Raw genomic sequence first — 16,128 nt, 5'->3', positions numbered from 1 at the left:
CCATTTTATAACTTTTTTAAAAACCTTTATTTAACTAGGCAAGTCAGTTACGAACAAATTCTTATTTTCAATGAAGGCCTAGGAATAGTCAGTTAACTGCCTGTTCAGGGGCAGAACGACTTTGTCAGCTCAGGGGTTTGAACTACTAGGCTACCCTGCCACCTCCAATATAATTTTATCAAATTTGCCAATATGTCCAACCGGTCTCAAAACCGCAGACCACCTGTAACCACGCCAGCCTAGGACCTCCAAATTAGAGGTCGACCAATTAATCGGAATGGCCGATTTAATTAGGGCCGATTTCAAGTTTTCATAGCAATAGGAAATCGGTATTTTTGGGCACCGATTTTGCAGATTTGTATTTTTATTTGATTTTTTATACCTTTATTTAATCTTTATTTAACTAGGCAAGTCAGTTAAGAACACATTCTTATTTTCAATGACGGCCTAGGAACGGTGGGTTAACTGCCTTGTTCAGCTCGGGGGATCCAATCTTGCAACCTTACAGTTAACTAGTCCAACGCTCTAACTACCTGATTACATTGCACTCCATGAGGAACCTGCCTGTTACGCGAATGCAGTAAGAAGCCAAGGTAAGTTGCTAGCTAGCATTAAACTTATCTTATACAAAAACAATCAATCAATCATAATCACTAGTTATGACTACACATGGTTGATGATATTACTAGTTTATCTAGCGTGTCCTGCGTTGCATATAATCGATGCAACGCTGGGGGATGATTTAACAAAAGAGCATTTGCGAAAAAAGCACAATCGTTGGACGACTGTACCTAACCATAAACACCAATGCCTTTCTTAAAATCAATACACAGAAGTATATATTTTTAAACCTGCATATTTAGCTAAAAGAAATCCAGGTTGCAGGCAATATTAACCAGGTGAAATTGTGTCACTTCGCTTGCGTTCATTGCATGCAGATTCAGGGTATATGCAACAGTTTGGGCAGCCTGGCTCATTGCGAACTAATTTGCCAGAATTTTACGTAATTATGACATAACATTGAAGGTTGTGCAATGTAACAGGAATATTTAGACTTATGGATGCCACCCGTTAGATAAAATACCGAACGGTTCCGTATTTCACTGAAATAATAAACGTTTTATTCTCGAAATGATAGTTTCCGGATTCAACCATATTAATGACCAAAGGCTCGTATTTCTGTGTGTTATGTTATAATTAAGTCTATGATTTGATAGAGCAGTCTGACTGAGCGATGGTAGGCAGCAGCAGGTTTGTAAGCATTCATTCAAACAGCACTTTCGTGCGTTTTGCCAGCAGCTCTTCGCAAGCACAGCGCTGTTTATGACTTCAAGCCTATCAACTCCCGAGATTAGGCTGGTGTAACTGATGTGAAATGGCTAGCTAGTTAGCGGGGTGCGCGCTAATAGCGTTTCAAACGTCACTCGCTCTGAGACTTGGAGTAGTTGTTCCCCTTGCTCTGCATGGGTAACGCTGCTTCGAGGGTGGCTGTTGTCGATGTGTTCCTGGTTTGAGCCCAGGTAGGAGTGAGGAGAGGGACGGAAGCTATACTGTTACACTGGCAATACTATAGTGCCTATAAGAACATCCAATAGTCAAAGGTATATGAAATACAAATGCTATAGAGAGAAATAGTCCTATAAATACTATATTAACTACAACCTAAAACCTCTTACCTTGGAATTTTGAAGTCTCATGTTAAAAGGAACCACTAACTTTCATATTTTTCTCATGTTCTGAGCAAGGAACTCAAACGTTAGCTTTTTTACATGGCACATATTGCACTTTTACTTCTCCAACACTTTGTTTTTGCATTATTTAAACCAAATTGAACAAGTCTCATTATTTATTTGACGCTAAATTTATTTTTATTTATGTATTATATTAAGTTAAAATAAGTGTTCATTCAGTATTGTTGTTATTGTCATTATTACAAATAAATCGTAAAAAAAAAAAATCGGCCGATTAACCGGTATCGGCTTTTTTTGGTCCTCCAATAATTGCTATCGGTATTGGCGTTGAAAAATCATTATCGGTCGACCTCTACTCCAAATCCAGCTTCTTCACCTGAGGGGTCGTCTGAGACCAGCCATCCGGACAGCTGATGAAATTGTGGTTTTGCACAACCGAAGAATTTCTGCACAAACTGTCAGAAACCATCTCAAGGAAGCTCATCTGCATGCTCATCGTCCTCACCAGGGTCTTGACCTGACTGCAGGTGTCGTAACTAATTGCTCACTTTCGATGGCCACTGGCATGCTGGAGAAGGGTTCTCTTCACGGATTAATCCCGCTTTCAACTATACCAGATGGCAGACAGTGTGTATGGCGTCGTGTGGGCGAGTAGTTTGCTCACCCACACGAGTACCCCACGGTGGCGGTGGGGTTATGGTATGGGCAGGCATAAGCTATGGACAATGAACACACTTGCATTTTATCGAAGGCAATTTGGATGCACAGAGATACTGTGACGAGATCCTGAGGCCCGTTGTTGTGTCATTTATCCATCACCATCACCTCATGTTTCAGCATATAATGCACGGCCCCATGTCACAAGGATCTGTAGACAATTCCTGGAAGCTGAAAATGTCACAGTTCTTTCATGGCCTGCACCAGACATGTCATCCATTGAGAATGTTTGGGATGCTCTGGATCGACAGCGTGTTCCAGTTCCCGCCAATATCCAGCAACTTCGCACAGCCATTGAAGAGGACCGGGTCAACATTCCACAATCAACAGCCTGATCAACTCTATACGAAGGAGATGTGACACACTGCATGAGGCAAATAGTGGTCACACCAGATACTGGTTTTCTGATGCATTTCTGATCCCTACGTTTTTGTTTAAGGTATCTGTGACAAACAGATGTATGTCTGTATTATCAGTAATGTGAAATGCATAAATTAGGGCCTAATTAACTTATTTCAATTGACTGATTTCCTTACATGAACTGTAACTCAGTAACATCTTTGAAATTGTTACATGTTGAGTTTATATTTTTGTCAGTGTAGTACTTGAGTACCCCTGTTCTAGAATTTCCCACTGAACCACTCAAAACAGACAGCAAGGCTGTTGACACTGCAGGGGGTAGCTCAAGACATGAACACATAAATGCTTGCTTTAAACCATGGACACCAATAATACATTCAAATACATAAATACAATGTAATGTATGTTCATTAATAATTAGGTTTTTGGGTAGTAAAAATCAAGAACATTCACATAAGACTTTCTTTGTGCTTGTGGATTAGACTTATTTCCATTGAACCATCTGTTTCACAAAACAACTTGAAAGCAGTAGATAGAGACTAAAATGTTTTAATGAGCAGCTGCACATCTGTCTTAAGGCATAGAGAGATATGTTGGAGAATATTAAGGTGCGAATAAACTAAGGCAAGTTAACTGCACCAGCAATCCTAACCTACATCAGTGAAACAGCAGTGCAACAAATGGGATAGGGACATTTGTCTACTGCCATGGTCTGTTAACCACAGAAATTGGTCTGTTAACCACAGCAAAGAGCCACTAAAGCCAATTTGCAAATCAGTTCAAGAATTAAACAGGAAACTGGCAATTCAATTAAACACAGGCAAACTAGATATTCCCCAAAGGGATCCAGCAGCTATGGGAAATACTGCCTTTATAGAGAACAAGTTCAATCATGCTTTGATGTTAGGTGATTATAGCGCTATAAAATATTCGTTTTTAACTAGATTAGATGTGGCTGCTAATTGTCTATATATGACAACGAAAGAAGATGACATGGGGTAGATAAGGAACGCTCAACTCTGTTCTCATATGTTGAGGTGTTCTCTTATACTGCCTCGATATAAGAGAAAGGAGTTGAGCCTTCCTCAGCTAGACATGGGGGAAACTTATTGGTCACAATTCTAAATGATTATCCAACCATCTCTGACATGAATAACATTCACTATTAACGTGTAAACAGGACAGCAGACAGCCTACTACACTATAATACAAGTTCTGCCCATAGCGTTGCAATATCACTTTCCTCCACCATTCCTCATCTTCACAGGGATATTGGATTATTGGTAACCAAATATTGAATTCTAGTCTAAAGTAACATTGTTACACAAACTTTAAACTCAATGAAAACATTTTACACTTCACTTAGTCTGTCTTCCAAATTCAAAATAGTCGCCTAACACATCCTGCGGTGAGGGTTGAGTGAAAGTTATTTCTGTTCTAAATCTTGTCTGGTAGGCTTAAATTCCCGTAGAATGTATCTTACCTTATCCCAGACATTGTTTTCACATTGTAAGCATTGCGTTGCCCAGGTCTTGAATTTATAATGTAACTTGTTTACTTATTCATGTTAATTTTCCCACCTTGTTGGACGGTATGAACACGAGACAGTTGTCCCGTAGTAATTCATATGGTGTCTCCGCCTCTGCACGTGAGTCACGATAATGGGGTCATCCCCCAACTCCGCATCCCGGTAATTCTCGTTCATCCTGCTATGGCCATTCCTCTGATTGGACATGCGACACAATTATATATGGCTATTTAGGTGAATAATTATAGTCCAATGTTGATGCTTTATATTTATGACTCACGTGTCAGTTCTTCACTGTAAGGTACTCTTTTTTAGTATTGACGTTTTGAGATCTTGAGTCCAAAGACCCTCAACATGGGACTTCAGAAATATAAAATGTCGGCCTACCTAAGGACTTCGCATTATAATAATAGGAAAAGCTCTTGGTTCTACATAGTTCCGCATCAAATATGATTAACCTTTCATTTGATTTTTATCAGTCAGAAAAGTGAACTGGATTAGCAACAAGAAAGCAAACAGAGACACCTGCTGGTGGAGTTTCATGGCACAGAACTCTAACTCATTACTCATCCTGAGTAAGCCTATAGAGCCCCAGATTGGAGGTGTCATAATACCCATAAATCCTAGCGGTCAAATAGTGAAATGATTCCAATCGTTTTTCCACCATTCAGTTTTCCCATAGGGGATTTTAGAAACACTATGGGCTGTGTTTCATGTAGGCTTATCCTATCGTGACGGTTTGATAACCATGTACATCTCTCTTGGAAAAGGTGAATTTCGTCAGTCTATTTGTCTCTATTTACTCTCAGATTCAAACATGCTAATTAGCATCAAACTAGACATCATGCAAAACTACAAATCCCTGTAAGCTCCTGCCCATCATATCTAGCAGACTAGATATCTAACTTTGCTAGCAGGTATTGTGTCAATTTAAAACTTGCACAAGACAGTTCACAGAATTGTTCATTTAAAGAAACGTTGCCAATTTATTCATTACTACATTTAGCTAATATTAGATAGTCAATCCAGATATTCTTACCTTTGCCTCAATTTGTCAGTCTTGTCCAGATCATCATGGCATTTGTAGTTCTTTATGATAGCCACATTAGCATTTAGTTGTAGTTTTTTTGTTGTGGGGGGGGGGGGGGGGGGGGGGGGGGTAAATAAAGGCAAATATATTGATAAAAGTCACATTGTCCTAGAGAGATTTACACAGTTCTAAAAACGTCACACCAGGCTAACCCTACACAAAACACAGCCTTTATTTTAAGTGTTTCTAAAGTCCCTATGGGAAAAATGAATGGTGGAAAAACGATTGGACCCATTTCCCTATTTGACCACTAGGTTTTATGGGTATTATGACTCATACTGCGGTACTCTATAGCTGTGTGTCAACAACAGAGAGTTGACAAATACATAGCAAGGTTAAAGTAGTAAAGAGGCATGAGGGCAATCAACACTTTATTCACAGTTACTCACTATTACAACTCTCTGCTGTGGGAGTGTCACTGCTAAGAAACGAAGAAAGCAAAAAAAGGCAATATAATGAATATGCATGTCAAGCTGCATTACATTGTTGTGTTGTTTACTGTTGTGTACAGCAGACGAGCAGAGTCATTTTACAGGGAATTCTTTTCACAGTGAATATTTTCTAAGTGCTTTTTCATCATAAATACGTTTATTTTTTTTCAAACTAAAAGTGGGTTTTGACAGAGCAGAGAAGAAATTCAGAAAGATGTGCAGAGAGAACAAACGGACAAATACAGAACTAGGACAATTCATCAGGCTAAGTTCTTATCTAAAAGGTCATATTTGTCAACTCATATCGAACACAAAAGAGAAGTCTGCCTCCTTTTCAGTATTATAAAAAATTAACTGCACAACATACATTCAAATACATACTGTACAGCAAGTCCTTATTTTCACAATGTTATCATTGCACCATGTATAGCAAGCTGAACAAACTAACCTGACCAGACCTAGCTGGTGGCATTAGCAATACAACGGAGTAAAATGACATCCACTAATGAAATGTAAGCGTTCTGCTGGTGTGAAGATGTTTATACCAATTGTTTGTACCATTGTCTAGGAGGGTGGGGTATTGGTTAGAGAAGTCCCATCCTGAGTTTGAAGTGAACTAGGGGGCATAAGCTAGATGATGATGTGATGTGTCATATCCTAACCAGCTTCATCCCCATACAGTCTGGTGTGTTATCGTCATCACACCTGCCTCATTCTTGGGGGCTGTAAATAATCCTTGCATGAAATTTGATCAACGTTAATATTAGTTACAATACAAAAGAATGGAGTACATGTCCTGGGGGAATCATTCTGTAGCCGTAGCACCAATAAAAGGAGGTGAGGAGTCTTGAGTTGTGGGCCTTGAGGAGAGTTTCCAGGGTACTGATGTTTTGTTGACAGTACTTTTCATGCTGTGAGTGTGCAAAGCTTGACTTGATGTAATTGCCTGACATCATATACCATATACTAATGGCACAAGGCCATAAGGGATGATACATGTCAGGTTGTAGCAGCAGAGTTGACATTAAGCTAATCTCGGCACCCAATGTTAAGGCGTTAACGAGAAACTAATATTAAACACACCTCACATTCACTGTTCACTCAGCGCAGTTGTTGAAAGTCAAAGTAAAGGTTCAGAGTGTATCCACGCTCAACTGATGAGTCTCCAACTCAGGTTGGTGGTCCTGAGATCTGGGGAGATAGGAGCGGTAAGGACATTTCTGTGTGAGTGTGTGCCGATGTGAATGTGTGTGTGTGTGTGTGTGTGTGTGTGTGTGTGTGTGTGTGTGTGTGTGTGAGACAGAGAGAAAGACGACGGGAGAGGTTATAGTTTTCATTTTCTTGGCTGTTTCAGTATTTTCTCTTCTGGGTGATGATCTGAGTATCAGTGGTAGCTAATGTTGGATCAGCATCCTCTTCCATAAACTCCTACAATAATGCTATTTCAGGTTACATTCCCATGAAGTCTGTACAAGGTCCTCAGGTTCTCCAGTTCTGGTCGTCCTCTGTTGGCACACTCTGTTGGTGGATTGTGCGACACAGGTTGCTAACCAACCCATCCTTCCCAAATCTGCCCTCTGTATAAACAACACCGAGATGGAGATAGATCAGAGTTTCTCATCAATCAATTGCTTATAACAGTAGTTCCAATGGGTATTTTCCTAGCAACTCTAATAGGAAAACACAAGAAGGTGACACTGACAAGAAATGACCAGAAAACCTCATCAGCACAATACCACTGACTTTGAAAAGGGAATCTATCTTATCCTTGAGGGCATGGCACTTAAATGCAGGTAAGTATTAGTTACATGAAAAGCCTGGACCGAGAGGGCTGAGAAGAGCATGCTACCAGGCCATCTGACAAAGCAAGGTAATCTGGATGAAGAGGGCTGAACTGAGAGGAACAGATGGGTTATGACAAACTCACAGCGATTTGGAGGAGGGCTTCTTCACTTTTGGCTTCTTTCGACGCTGAACTGGCCTGAAGCATGCACAGCACGGACACATACAGTCCACATGCGGGGGAAACACACACATACACAAACAAACAGCGAAGACATTGCAAAATGAGGAACAGAAGCTGCTAGCATGCTTGTTTTTTAGAATTCATCTTGTGCTAAAAAGGTTTTCAAAATCAGTGTTCCATTCTATTATCTACCCAATGTAGAAAAATGTATAACCTACAGTATATCTTTAACTTTAGTGATTAATTGTTAGTCGTATTCATCCTTGAAAAAACGTGAACAATTAGACAACAAAGGACAAAAAGACATCAAGCCAGAAAAATGAGGGTACCTGTATTCACTGAAGGAGTTTCTGTCTTTACTACCTGAAATAGAGAATGTTTTATAGAACATAAGTAACAGAGTTGTGTGTGTCTGTGTGTGTGTGTGTATGTGTGTGTGTGTGTCTATGTGTGTGTGTCTTTCTTACTCACCTGTCTCTGGGTTGCATTGTTTGTGGCCTTTGCAGCTCCTCAGTTCCATTAGCTGCTGGTGCATCTGGTTGAGGGCAGTGCGGTCCAAGGTGCTAACCCCATTTATCAACTATAGACACACAAAGTAATAGAGGACACTGTAAAAAAAAAAATCACAATAGGCTATATCTCAATTGTGAGATTTAAAAGAGATAGGGAGAGAAATATACCTGGTATGGGTCATTGTTCAGATCAAAGTACTCTATGAAGCCTGTAGCGAACTCGCAGAATATGAAGTTGTGTGTGTCGTTGATGGTCCTCAGGCACCAGTAGGTGTTGTTGTTTGCACTGGTACAAGCACAGAATGGACCCACTGGCAGGGGAGGGAAAGAGACAGAGGGGGCTATTCAAACAAGATGCATGGCCAATTTTAACTCACCTATACAGTATCTACTTTATCTTATTTTTGGAGCTTACAAGTAATCATTCAATATGTAATTTAGTGCCAGAGTGGTAGCAGAGTGGTAAAAAATCATGAATCCCACTTTTACAACAACTGTTTACTGTTCTGCATTTGATTTAGTCTGTATTCTATCATTCCATACTTGTCCAGAAGGGGGCTGTCTGCCAGTGCTGGTTGTCGTGGGTGAAGCAGGTGAGACCAGGCATGCTGCAGGTGTCGTTGTTACGGAGCCTCTTGAGCAGTTTACGGAGCTTCTTCCTGCGTTTCTGCTCCTTCATCAGCCACTGCTTCTTCTGCTTAGAGGGCATTTTGCTGAGGACATACCACGAGAGGACAGATACTGGTTTGTGGGGAAGTTTCTCTCTCTCTTGCATTCTTTCTCTCTCTCACATACACAAACACAAACACTCTCTCTCTCACACACACACACACACACACACACACACACACACACACACACACACACACACACACACACACACACACACACACACACACACACACACACACACACAAACACACACACACACACACACACACACACACACACACACACACACACACACACACACACACACACACACACACACACACACACACACACACACACACACCACCACTCTCTCACATGAATTACCTGAGTGAATAAATGCGACCTGCATTGAGTCTGAACATCCCTTTGTTTTTGGATAAGTAACTGGGGGTGTTACACTGGCACTCTTCAGGCCGAACCTTCTTCAGGTGACCCTTGACTTCACGCAGATTCTTTATTTTCGTCTGCAATGTTTCAATCTACACACACACATACAATATGGTTAACCCCCGAAATGACAGGAAAGGCTACAGAATAGGCCAGATAGGGGATCAACTAGAGCAGTACCTCATGCTCAATGTGGAGCTTATGGTCTTTCCAGGCCTGGAGGGATTTGTAGAGTCCTCCATCACACCTGACTGTGTCATTCATCAGGATGGAGCACCTGTGGGGTAAACACACACCAGCCATCCGCATCTTCACCTGACAACTGCATTTACCACAGTTAGCATTTCCTTACAGAACCCTCTCTTACAGCACCCTGTCTTTCAACCCCCTCTCTTTCAACACCCTGTCTTACAGCACCCTCTTACGTTTAATACTACTACTCAAAACCCACTAATACTAAAACTCAACACACACACACACACACACACACACACACACACACACACACACACACACACACACACACACACACACACCCATGCACACCTGTAGGTGACTTTAAGAGCGGCAGTTGGTGTAAGGCTCTTGTTGGTTGGGGGTCTTGCTGTGACTCCCATGCCACTGAACTCCTCATCGTTGTCCTCCAGCAGGCCTGCTCCTCTCCTCCTCTCCCCAGGCCAGCTGGTGTTCCTGAGGCCCACAGGCCTGTAGCCCTCAACCAGGTCCACAGCATACATGTCTCCATGCAGCTCAAATGGAACGGACCGGGCCCAACGGTTCTTAGTCAGACTCTTACCGGACTTTACCTCTGATGGGGTTAGAATAGTTATTATTTACAATGTTATTATTACAAAGGTAATGCAATGTCAATGACCCAAGAGAGGGTGCTAAATTACAAAGCATTTTTCACTGTTTTCAAATGATGGACACTTGAAACTTAAATTGAATCCTGTTTCGTTGTAATTATTAGTGTTCATTTTTATAATCTGTCACTGGGTGGCAGCAAAGACTTGTCCTACTATTATTTGCAAGCACAATTTAGAAGGCATTGGTATGGTAAATACATAAGCCACTGAAAGGACTACTCACTCTTCTTGGTGAGCAGTCTCTTCCTCTTCAGGGGTGAACGTTTGGGGCCTAGGGGGCCACAGTCACAGCTGTCTCCAGCATCGGAGACACGTCCAACCCACTGCTGGGACCCGCTGCTGGCCATCAGAGCCTGCATACGTGAGGCATAGAGACTTGCCATGCCCTTACACTTATACAGACTCAGCTTACCAGAAGGGTCCTCCACACACTGCCACTTCTTCACATGCCGAGAGAGGAGAAGGGGGGAGAGATTTAGCTACATTTCTGCTAATGTATACGTGTGTGTGTGTGTATGTGTGTGTTCCTGTGTATTTGGGTATTGTACAGAACTTTTACCTGTCCTGGCTGTTCACAGGAGCTCTGGTACTGTGCTCTCTGACACAGGTCTTTGACCCGCTGGTACTTTGGCAGGAAGTTCTCCTCCTGGGCCAAGTCCTTCCCATCAGACCTCTTGTGGAGCAGCTTCCTGTGTAAACAGGATAGAACCAGATGAGAGAAATAGAACATTGACCAAACATACAGTACATCAAACTTTGATCACTTGGCTGTGGACAATTATGAAGTAATTCTGAAATGTTGGTGAACTATCCCTTTAATTGCTCTTGATTCATGACTAGACTATGAATGAAACATACTGACCCTCTCTCTACCAGGAAGGAGTCCCTCCACATCTTCCCCTTCTTGTTCACCTGGAACCTGCAACAAGAGCAAGAAAGGTCAAGTGATCCTGAAGCATCCATTGTGTTGAGTCCAAAACGTGCAAATAAAGGTGTGACTTTCTCTACCTGTTGATAGGTTTGTCTGTGTCCAGGAGTTTCAGGATGGATTTACCGTCCATGTCAGAGGGAACGTCCAATCCGGCCATGTCCAACAGTGTGGGAGCCAGGTCAATGTTCAGCACCACATGAGGGTTACTGCAGAAGGACACAGGAACAGGTGGAGGAGAGAGATGAGTGCTGCAAAAGAGATCCAGTAGCAGTAACAGTGAGATAAGAGCCAACGCTAACCGTTTCCATTCATAAAAAGGTACTGTAGAAGTCTTCAAAGTTGCACTCACATGGCTCCTGCCTCCACGTTGGGGCCTCGTATGAAGAAGGGCACCCGGATGTCAAACTCATATGGCATGGACTTGCCTTTGACCAGGCCGAACTGACCAATATGGTAGCCGTGGTCTGATGTGTAGATAATATAGGTGTTGTCCAACTCACCTGTCTCCACCAGCATGTTGTACACCTGAGGACGAGGACACAGTAAGACAGGTAGTCGGGTAGATTTAGCCAGTCTGTTCCTCCTTGTCCACACTGTCTTTCTCTCTTTCTGTCTGACCCACCTTGTCCACACTGTCGTCCACAGACAGCAGGGTCTGCATCCTCCGGCGCTGCAGCATGTTCGTGAACTGCATGTGGACAGGTTTCATGGGGCCTGTGTAGCGCAGGATCCAATGTTTGTCTGGGTTAGGAGCGTAGTTATAGCTTGGGGTTCTAAGAAAGGGACGGATGGAAAAACGAGTGTGAAGAAAGAGCCAGTAAAGGGGAGAAATCATTTCAGGTGAAAACTGTGCCTGCACATACTTAGTTACCAACACATTTTATCTTAATTGACGAGTCTTTGCTTTTCCTGTTATGGCACTTCCTTTCGTTACCAAGCACCTTAGACAGAAGAATGCTTATTTCTGTGAGATTATCACCATTATGCCTCCATAAATCACAGAGGAGCTTAAAACTGAAATCTTTAGTCAGGGAAACTGCCACATCTGGTTGAGATATTACAACAACAAAGACGTTACTTCAAAGACGTTACTTCAAACATCATTGCACTCGTGATAGAACACCAAAATATGTACAGCAACTTTTTTACCATGTTGCTGGACGCAGCACTGGGAATACCTAGTCAGTTACACACCTGAATGCATTGAGCCGAAATGTGTCTTCCACATTTAACCCAGCGTCTCTGAATCAGAGAAGCGCAGGGGGCTGTCTTAATCAAGGGGATTTGAACCAGCAACCTTTCAGTTACTGGCCCATCGCTCATAACCGCTAACCTACCTGCCGAACTGTGGTGCTATTTCCCACTTTACGGATTTCAGCTTTAACGACAGACATTATGCGAACATTATAGAGCTCACATTTTATATTCAAGCATTAAGGCTCGAGGGGGCGTGGTATATAGCCAGAATACCACAGTTAAGGTCTGTTCTTATGCACAACGCAACGTGGAGTGCCTGAATTCAGCCCTTAGCCTTGGTGTATTGGCCATATACCACAAACCCTTGAAGTGCCTTATTGCTATTTTAAACTGGTTACCAATGTAACTAGAAAATAAATGTTTTGTCATACCCGAGGTATACGTTCGGATATACCACGGCTGTCAGCACTCAGGACTTGAACCACCCAGTTTATAAAGAGAGGTAATGTATCTTTTGAATTAACACCGAAGAGTATTATGGTTGAGAACATTTTAATAGTGCATAATATTATTCATGGTAAGTGTTTATTTTGCATGGCTTTCTATATTTTACATTCTGGGGTGAATTAATCATTGTTGGATTACATCCTATTGCATTGCATTGTATTGCATTATACCAAGCTATGACTTGTTTCATGTTGTTTTATGATTGGCATGAACAACAATAGCCTTTTCCAGTGCTTGCAAATGGCTCCAACCACACCTTTGAAAGTGATCACAGAACTTATTGCGTAATGCTGAATTGGAGGCATATAAACCACAGAAAAGGCAACCAGCCAGCTGCCGTACTGATCAATTTCAACTAACACGGAGAGGACAGTTTAATCAATATTCACTCAGGGGCAGATGGAACCTTAATGATTATAAAATAAACAAACTACTAAATATCTAATGACGTTTTGGAGGCAGGGCATATTTAACATTTACAGCATATCGATTTGACTTGGAAAAAGGCAAATCGTTTTTGTCCTTGGAGCACAAGGTCCTGACAACAAGAGGGTATGGCAACTGCACTGTCCGCAACCGCAGGGCTCTTCAGAGGGTGATGTGGTCTGCCCAACGCATCACTGGGGGAAAACTACCTGCCCTCCAGGACACCTACAGCACCCGATGTCACAGGAAGGCCAAAAAGATCATCAAGGATAACAACCACCGAGCCACTGCCTGTTCACCCCGCTATCATCCAGAAGGCGAGGTCAGTACAGGTGCATCAAAGCTGGGACAGAGAGACTGAAAAACAGCTTCCATCTCAAGGCCATCAGAATGTTAAATAGCCATCACTAGTACATTAGAGGCTGCTGCCTATATACATAGACTTGAAATCACTGGCCACTTTAATAAATGGAACAATAGTCACTTTAATAATGTTTACGTATTTTGCATCACTCATCTCATATGTATTTACTGTATTCTATTATATTCTACTGTATCTTAGTCTATGCTCATCCATATATTCATATATTCTTAATTACATTCCTTTACTGAGATTTGTGTGTATTGGGTATATGTTGTGAAATTCTTCGCTACAGACGCAATAACATCTGCTAAACATGTGTATGTGACCAATAAAATGTGATTTGATTTGAAGATAAGTGTCTGCAATGTGGACGAGGAAAAGGTTTTTCAGGAGGGCTGGAGTAAGAGGGGAGCCATTTTCTCTCCCTCCATATTGAAGGGAAAGTGAGATCCTCTACAAGCTCACATCGTGAGAATGTATGTAAATTCATGAGAAAAAGCTATTAAAAGTTGACATGAAAACAGCCTGGGCTGAACGAATTCACTGTGTAAAGTCTTAGTTCAAGACTTTAATGATGCTTATGTGATTCACTCTTACAGGAGAGAACATTCAACCAAAGACACAGGCGCATTACTGCATCCATGTACAGTATCAGGCAAAAGTTTGGACACACCTACTCATTCAAGGGTTTTTCTTTATTTTTACTATTTTCTTCATTGTAGAATAATAGTGAAGAAATCAAAACTATGAAGTAACACATATGGAATCATGTAGTAACCAAAAAAGTGTTAAACAAATCAAAATATATTTTATATTTGAGATTCTTCAAAGTAGCCACCCTTTGCCTTGTGACAGCTTTGCACACTCTTGGCATTCTTTCAACCAGCTTCATGAGGTATGCATTTAAATTAACAGGTGGGCCTCGTTAAAAGTTCATTTGTGGAATTTCTTTCCTTCTTAATGTGTTTGAGCTAATCACTTGTGTTGTGACAAGGTAGGGGTGGTATACAGTGGCTCCCGAGTGGCTCAGCGGTCTAAGGCACTGCATCTCAGTGTTTGAGGCGTCACTACAGACATCCTGGTTTGAATCCAGGCTGTATCACAACCGGCTGTATTTGTTCACAATAGCCCGATTTGTTAGAAGACCAAGTCCATATTATTGCAAGAACAGCTCAAATAAGCAAAGAGAAACGACAGTCCATCATTACTTTAAGACATGAAAGTCAGTCAATACGGAAAATTTCAAGAACTTTGAAAGTTTCTTCAAATGCAGTTGCATAAACCATCAAGCGCTATGATGAAACTGGATTTCCTGAGGACCACCACAGGAAAGGAAGACCCAGAGTTACCTCTGCTGCAGAGGATAAGTTCATTAGAGTTACCAGCCTCAGAAATTGCAGTCCAAATAAATGCTTCACAGAGTTCAAGCAACAGACACATCTCAACACCAATAATAAGAAGAGACTTGCTTGGGCCAAGAAACACAAGCAATGGACATTAGACCGGTGGAAATCTGTCCTTCAGTCTGATGAGTCCGATTAAGAAATGTATGGTTCCAACCACCATGTCTTTGTGAGACGCAGAGTAGGTGAACGGATGATCTCCGCATGTGTGGTTCCCACAGTAAAGCATGAAGGAGGAGGTGTGATGGTGTGAGGGTGCTTTGCTGGTGACATTGTCAGTGATTTTTAGAATTCAAGGCACACTTGAACCAACCGGCTACCACAGCATTTTGCAGCAATACGCCACGCCATCTGGTTTGCACTTAGTGGGACTATCATTTGTTTTTCAACAGGACAATGACCCAACACACCTCCAGGCTGTGAAAGGGATATTTGACTAAGAAGGAGAGTGATGGAGCCCTGCATCAGATGACCTGGCCTCCACAATCACCCAACCTCAACCCAATTGAGATGGTTTGGGATGAGTTGGACCGCAGAGTGAAGGAAAAGCAGCCAACAAGTGCTCAGCATATATGGGAACTCCTTCAAGACTGTTGGAAAAGCATTATTCATGAAGCTGGTTGAGAGAATGCCAAGAATGCACAAAGCTGTCAAGGCAAATGGCGGCTACTTTGAAGACTGTAAAATATAAAATATATTTAGATTTTTTTACACTTTTTTTGTTACTGCATGATTCCATATATGTTATTTCATAGTTTTGATGTCTTCACTATTATTCTACAATGTAGAAAATCGTACAAATAAAGAAAAACCCTTGAATGAGTAGGTGTGTCCAAACCTTTGACTGGTACTGTATGTCTCTCCCAGGGCCAATGGAAGACGTGACATTAGCTCCAGAGCATAAGAGAAACATTCAGGGCCAAGCGCTTATCTTCAGGGGTACTGTGCCAAGCAGACAAAGGCCGGAGCCCATAGTGTGTTATCATAATCTATGGATGCCTATCTATCATGAACCTTTTTAACAATGCCAGTCTAAAT

The 16,128-nt window shown here is 41.7% G+C and overlaps 2 protein-coding genes across 6 annotated transcripts in view; both read right to left on the bottom strand.

Moving 5' to 3' along the window:
• Window positions 1-4,476, bottom strand: part of LOC110493252 (rho GTPase-activating protein 39) — a 43,993-nt gene extending 39,517 nt beyond the window's left edge. Inside the window, exon 1 of one of the 2 annotated variants that reach the window (XM_036950621.1) lies at window positions 4,349-4,476. In XM_036950621.1, the coding sequence (XP_036806516.1) occupies window positions 4,349-4,473 (125 nt within the window). In that variant the 5' untranslated portion in view covers window positions 4,474-4,476. Of the gene's footprint in view, window positions 1-4,251 lie in introns of both variants that reach the window. The other variant, XM_036950623.1, reaches the window with a different exon arrangement.
• Window positions 4,477-5,742: 1,266 nt separating this feature from the next.
• LOC110493251 (extracellular sulfatase Sulf-2) overlaps window positions 5,743-16,128 on the bottom strand; it is a 73,971-nt gene continuing 63,585 nt past the window's right edge. For 3 of the 4 annotated variants that reach the window (XM_036950617.1, XM_036950618.1, XM_036950619.1), the window contains 15 exons: window positions 11,816-11,966; window positions 11,543-11,718; window positions 11,271-11,399; window positions 11,125-11,181; window positions 10,822-10,951; window positions 10,486-10,702; window positions 9,943-10,204; window positions 9,577-9,673; window positions 9,334-9,488; window positions 8,839-9,008; window positions 8,464-8,606; window positions 8,255-8,363; window positions 8,113-8,146; window positions 7,745-7,798; window positions 5,743-7,394 (listed from right to left, as the gene is read on the bottom strand). In XM_036950617.1, coding sequence (XP_036806512.1) covers window positions 7,364-7,394; window positions 7,745-7,798; window positions 8,113-8,146; window positions 8,255-8,363; window positions 8,464-8,606; window positions 8,839-9,008; window positions 9,334-9,488; window positions 9,577-9,673; window positions 9,943-10,204; window positions 10,486-10,702; window positions 10,822-10,951; window positions 11,125-11,181; window positions 11,271-11,399; window positions 11,543-11,718; window positions 11,816-11,966 — 1,915 coding nt within the window. In that variant the 3' untranslated portion in view covers window positions 5,743-7,363. The remainder of the gene's footprint in view (window positions 7,395-7,744; window positions 7,799-8,112; window positions 8,147-8,254; window positions 8,364-8,463; window positions 8,607-8,838; window positions 9,009-9,333; window positions 9,489-9,576; window positions 9,674-9,942; window positions 10,205-10,485; window positions 10,703-10,821; window positions 10,952-11,124; window positions 11,182-11,270; window positions 11,400-11,542; window positions 11,719-11,815; window positions 11,967-16,128) is intronic. The other variant, XM_036950620.1, reaches the window with a different exon arrangement.

Source organism: Oncorhynchus mykiss, chromosome 17 (assembly GCF_013265735.2).
Source record: "Oncorhynchus mykiss isolate Arlee chromosome 17, USDA_OmykA_1.1, whole genome shotgun sequence".
NCBI classification, from domain to species: Eukaryota; Metazoa; Chordata; class Actinopteri; order Salmoniformes; family Salmonidae; genus Oncorhynchus; species Oncorhynchus mykiss.
Note: the sequence above shows the minus strand (reverse complement) of the source record. Positions and strands in the feature narration are given on the sequence as shown.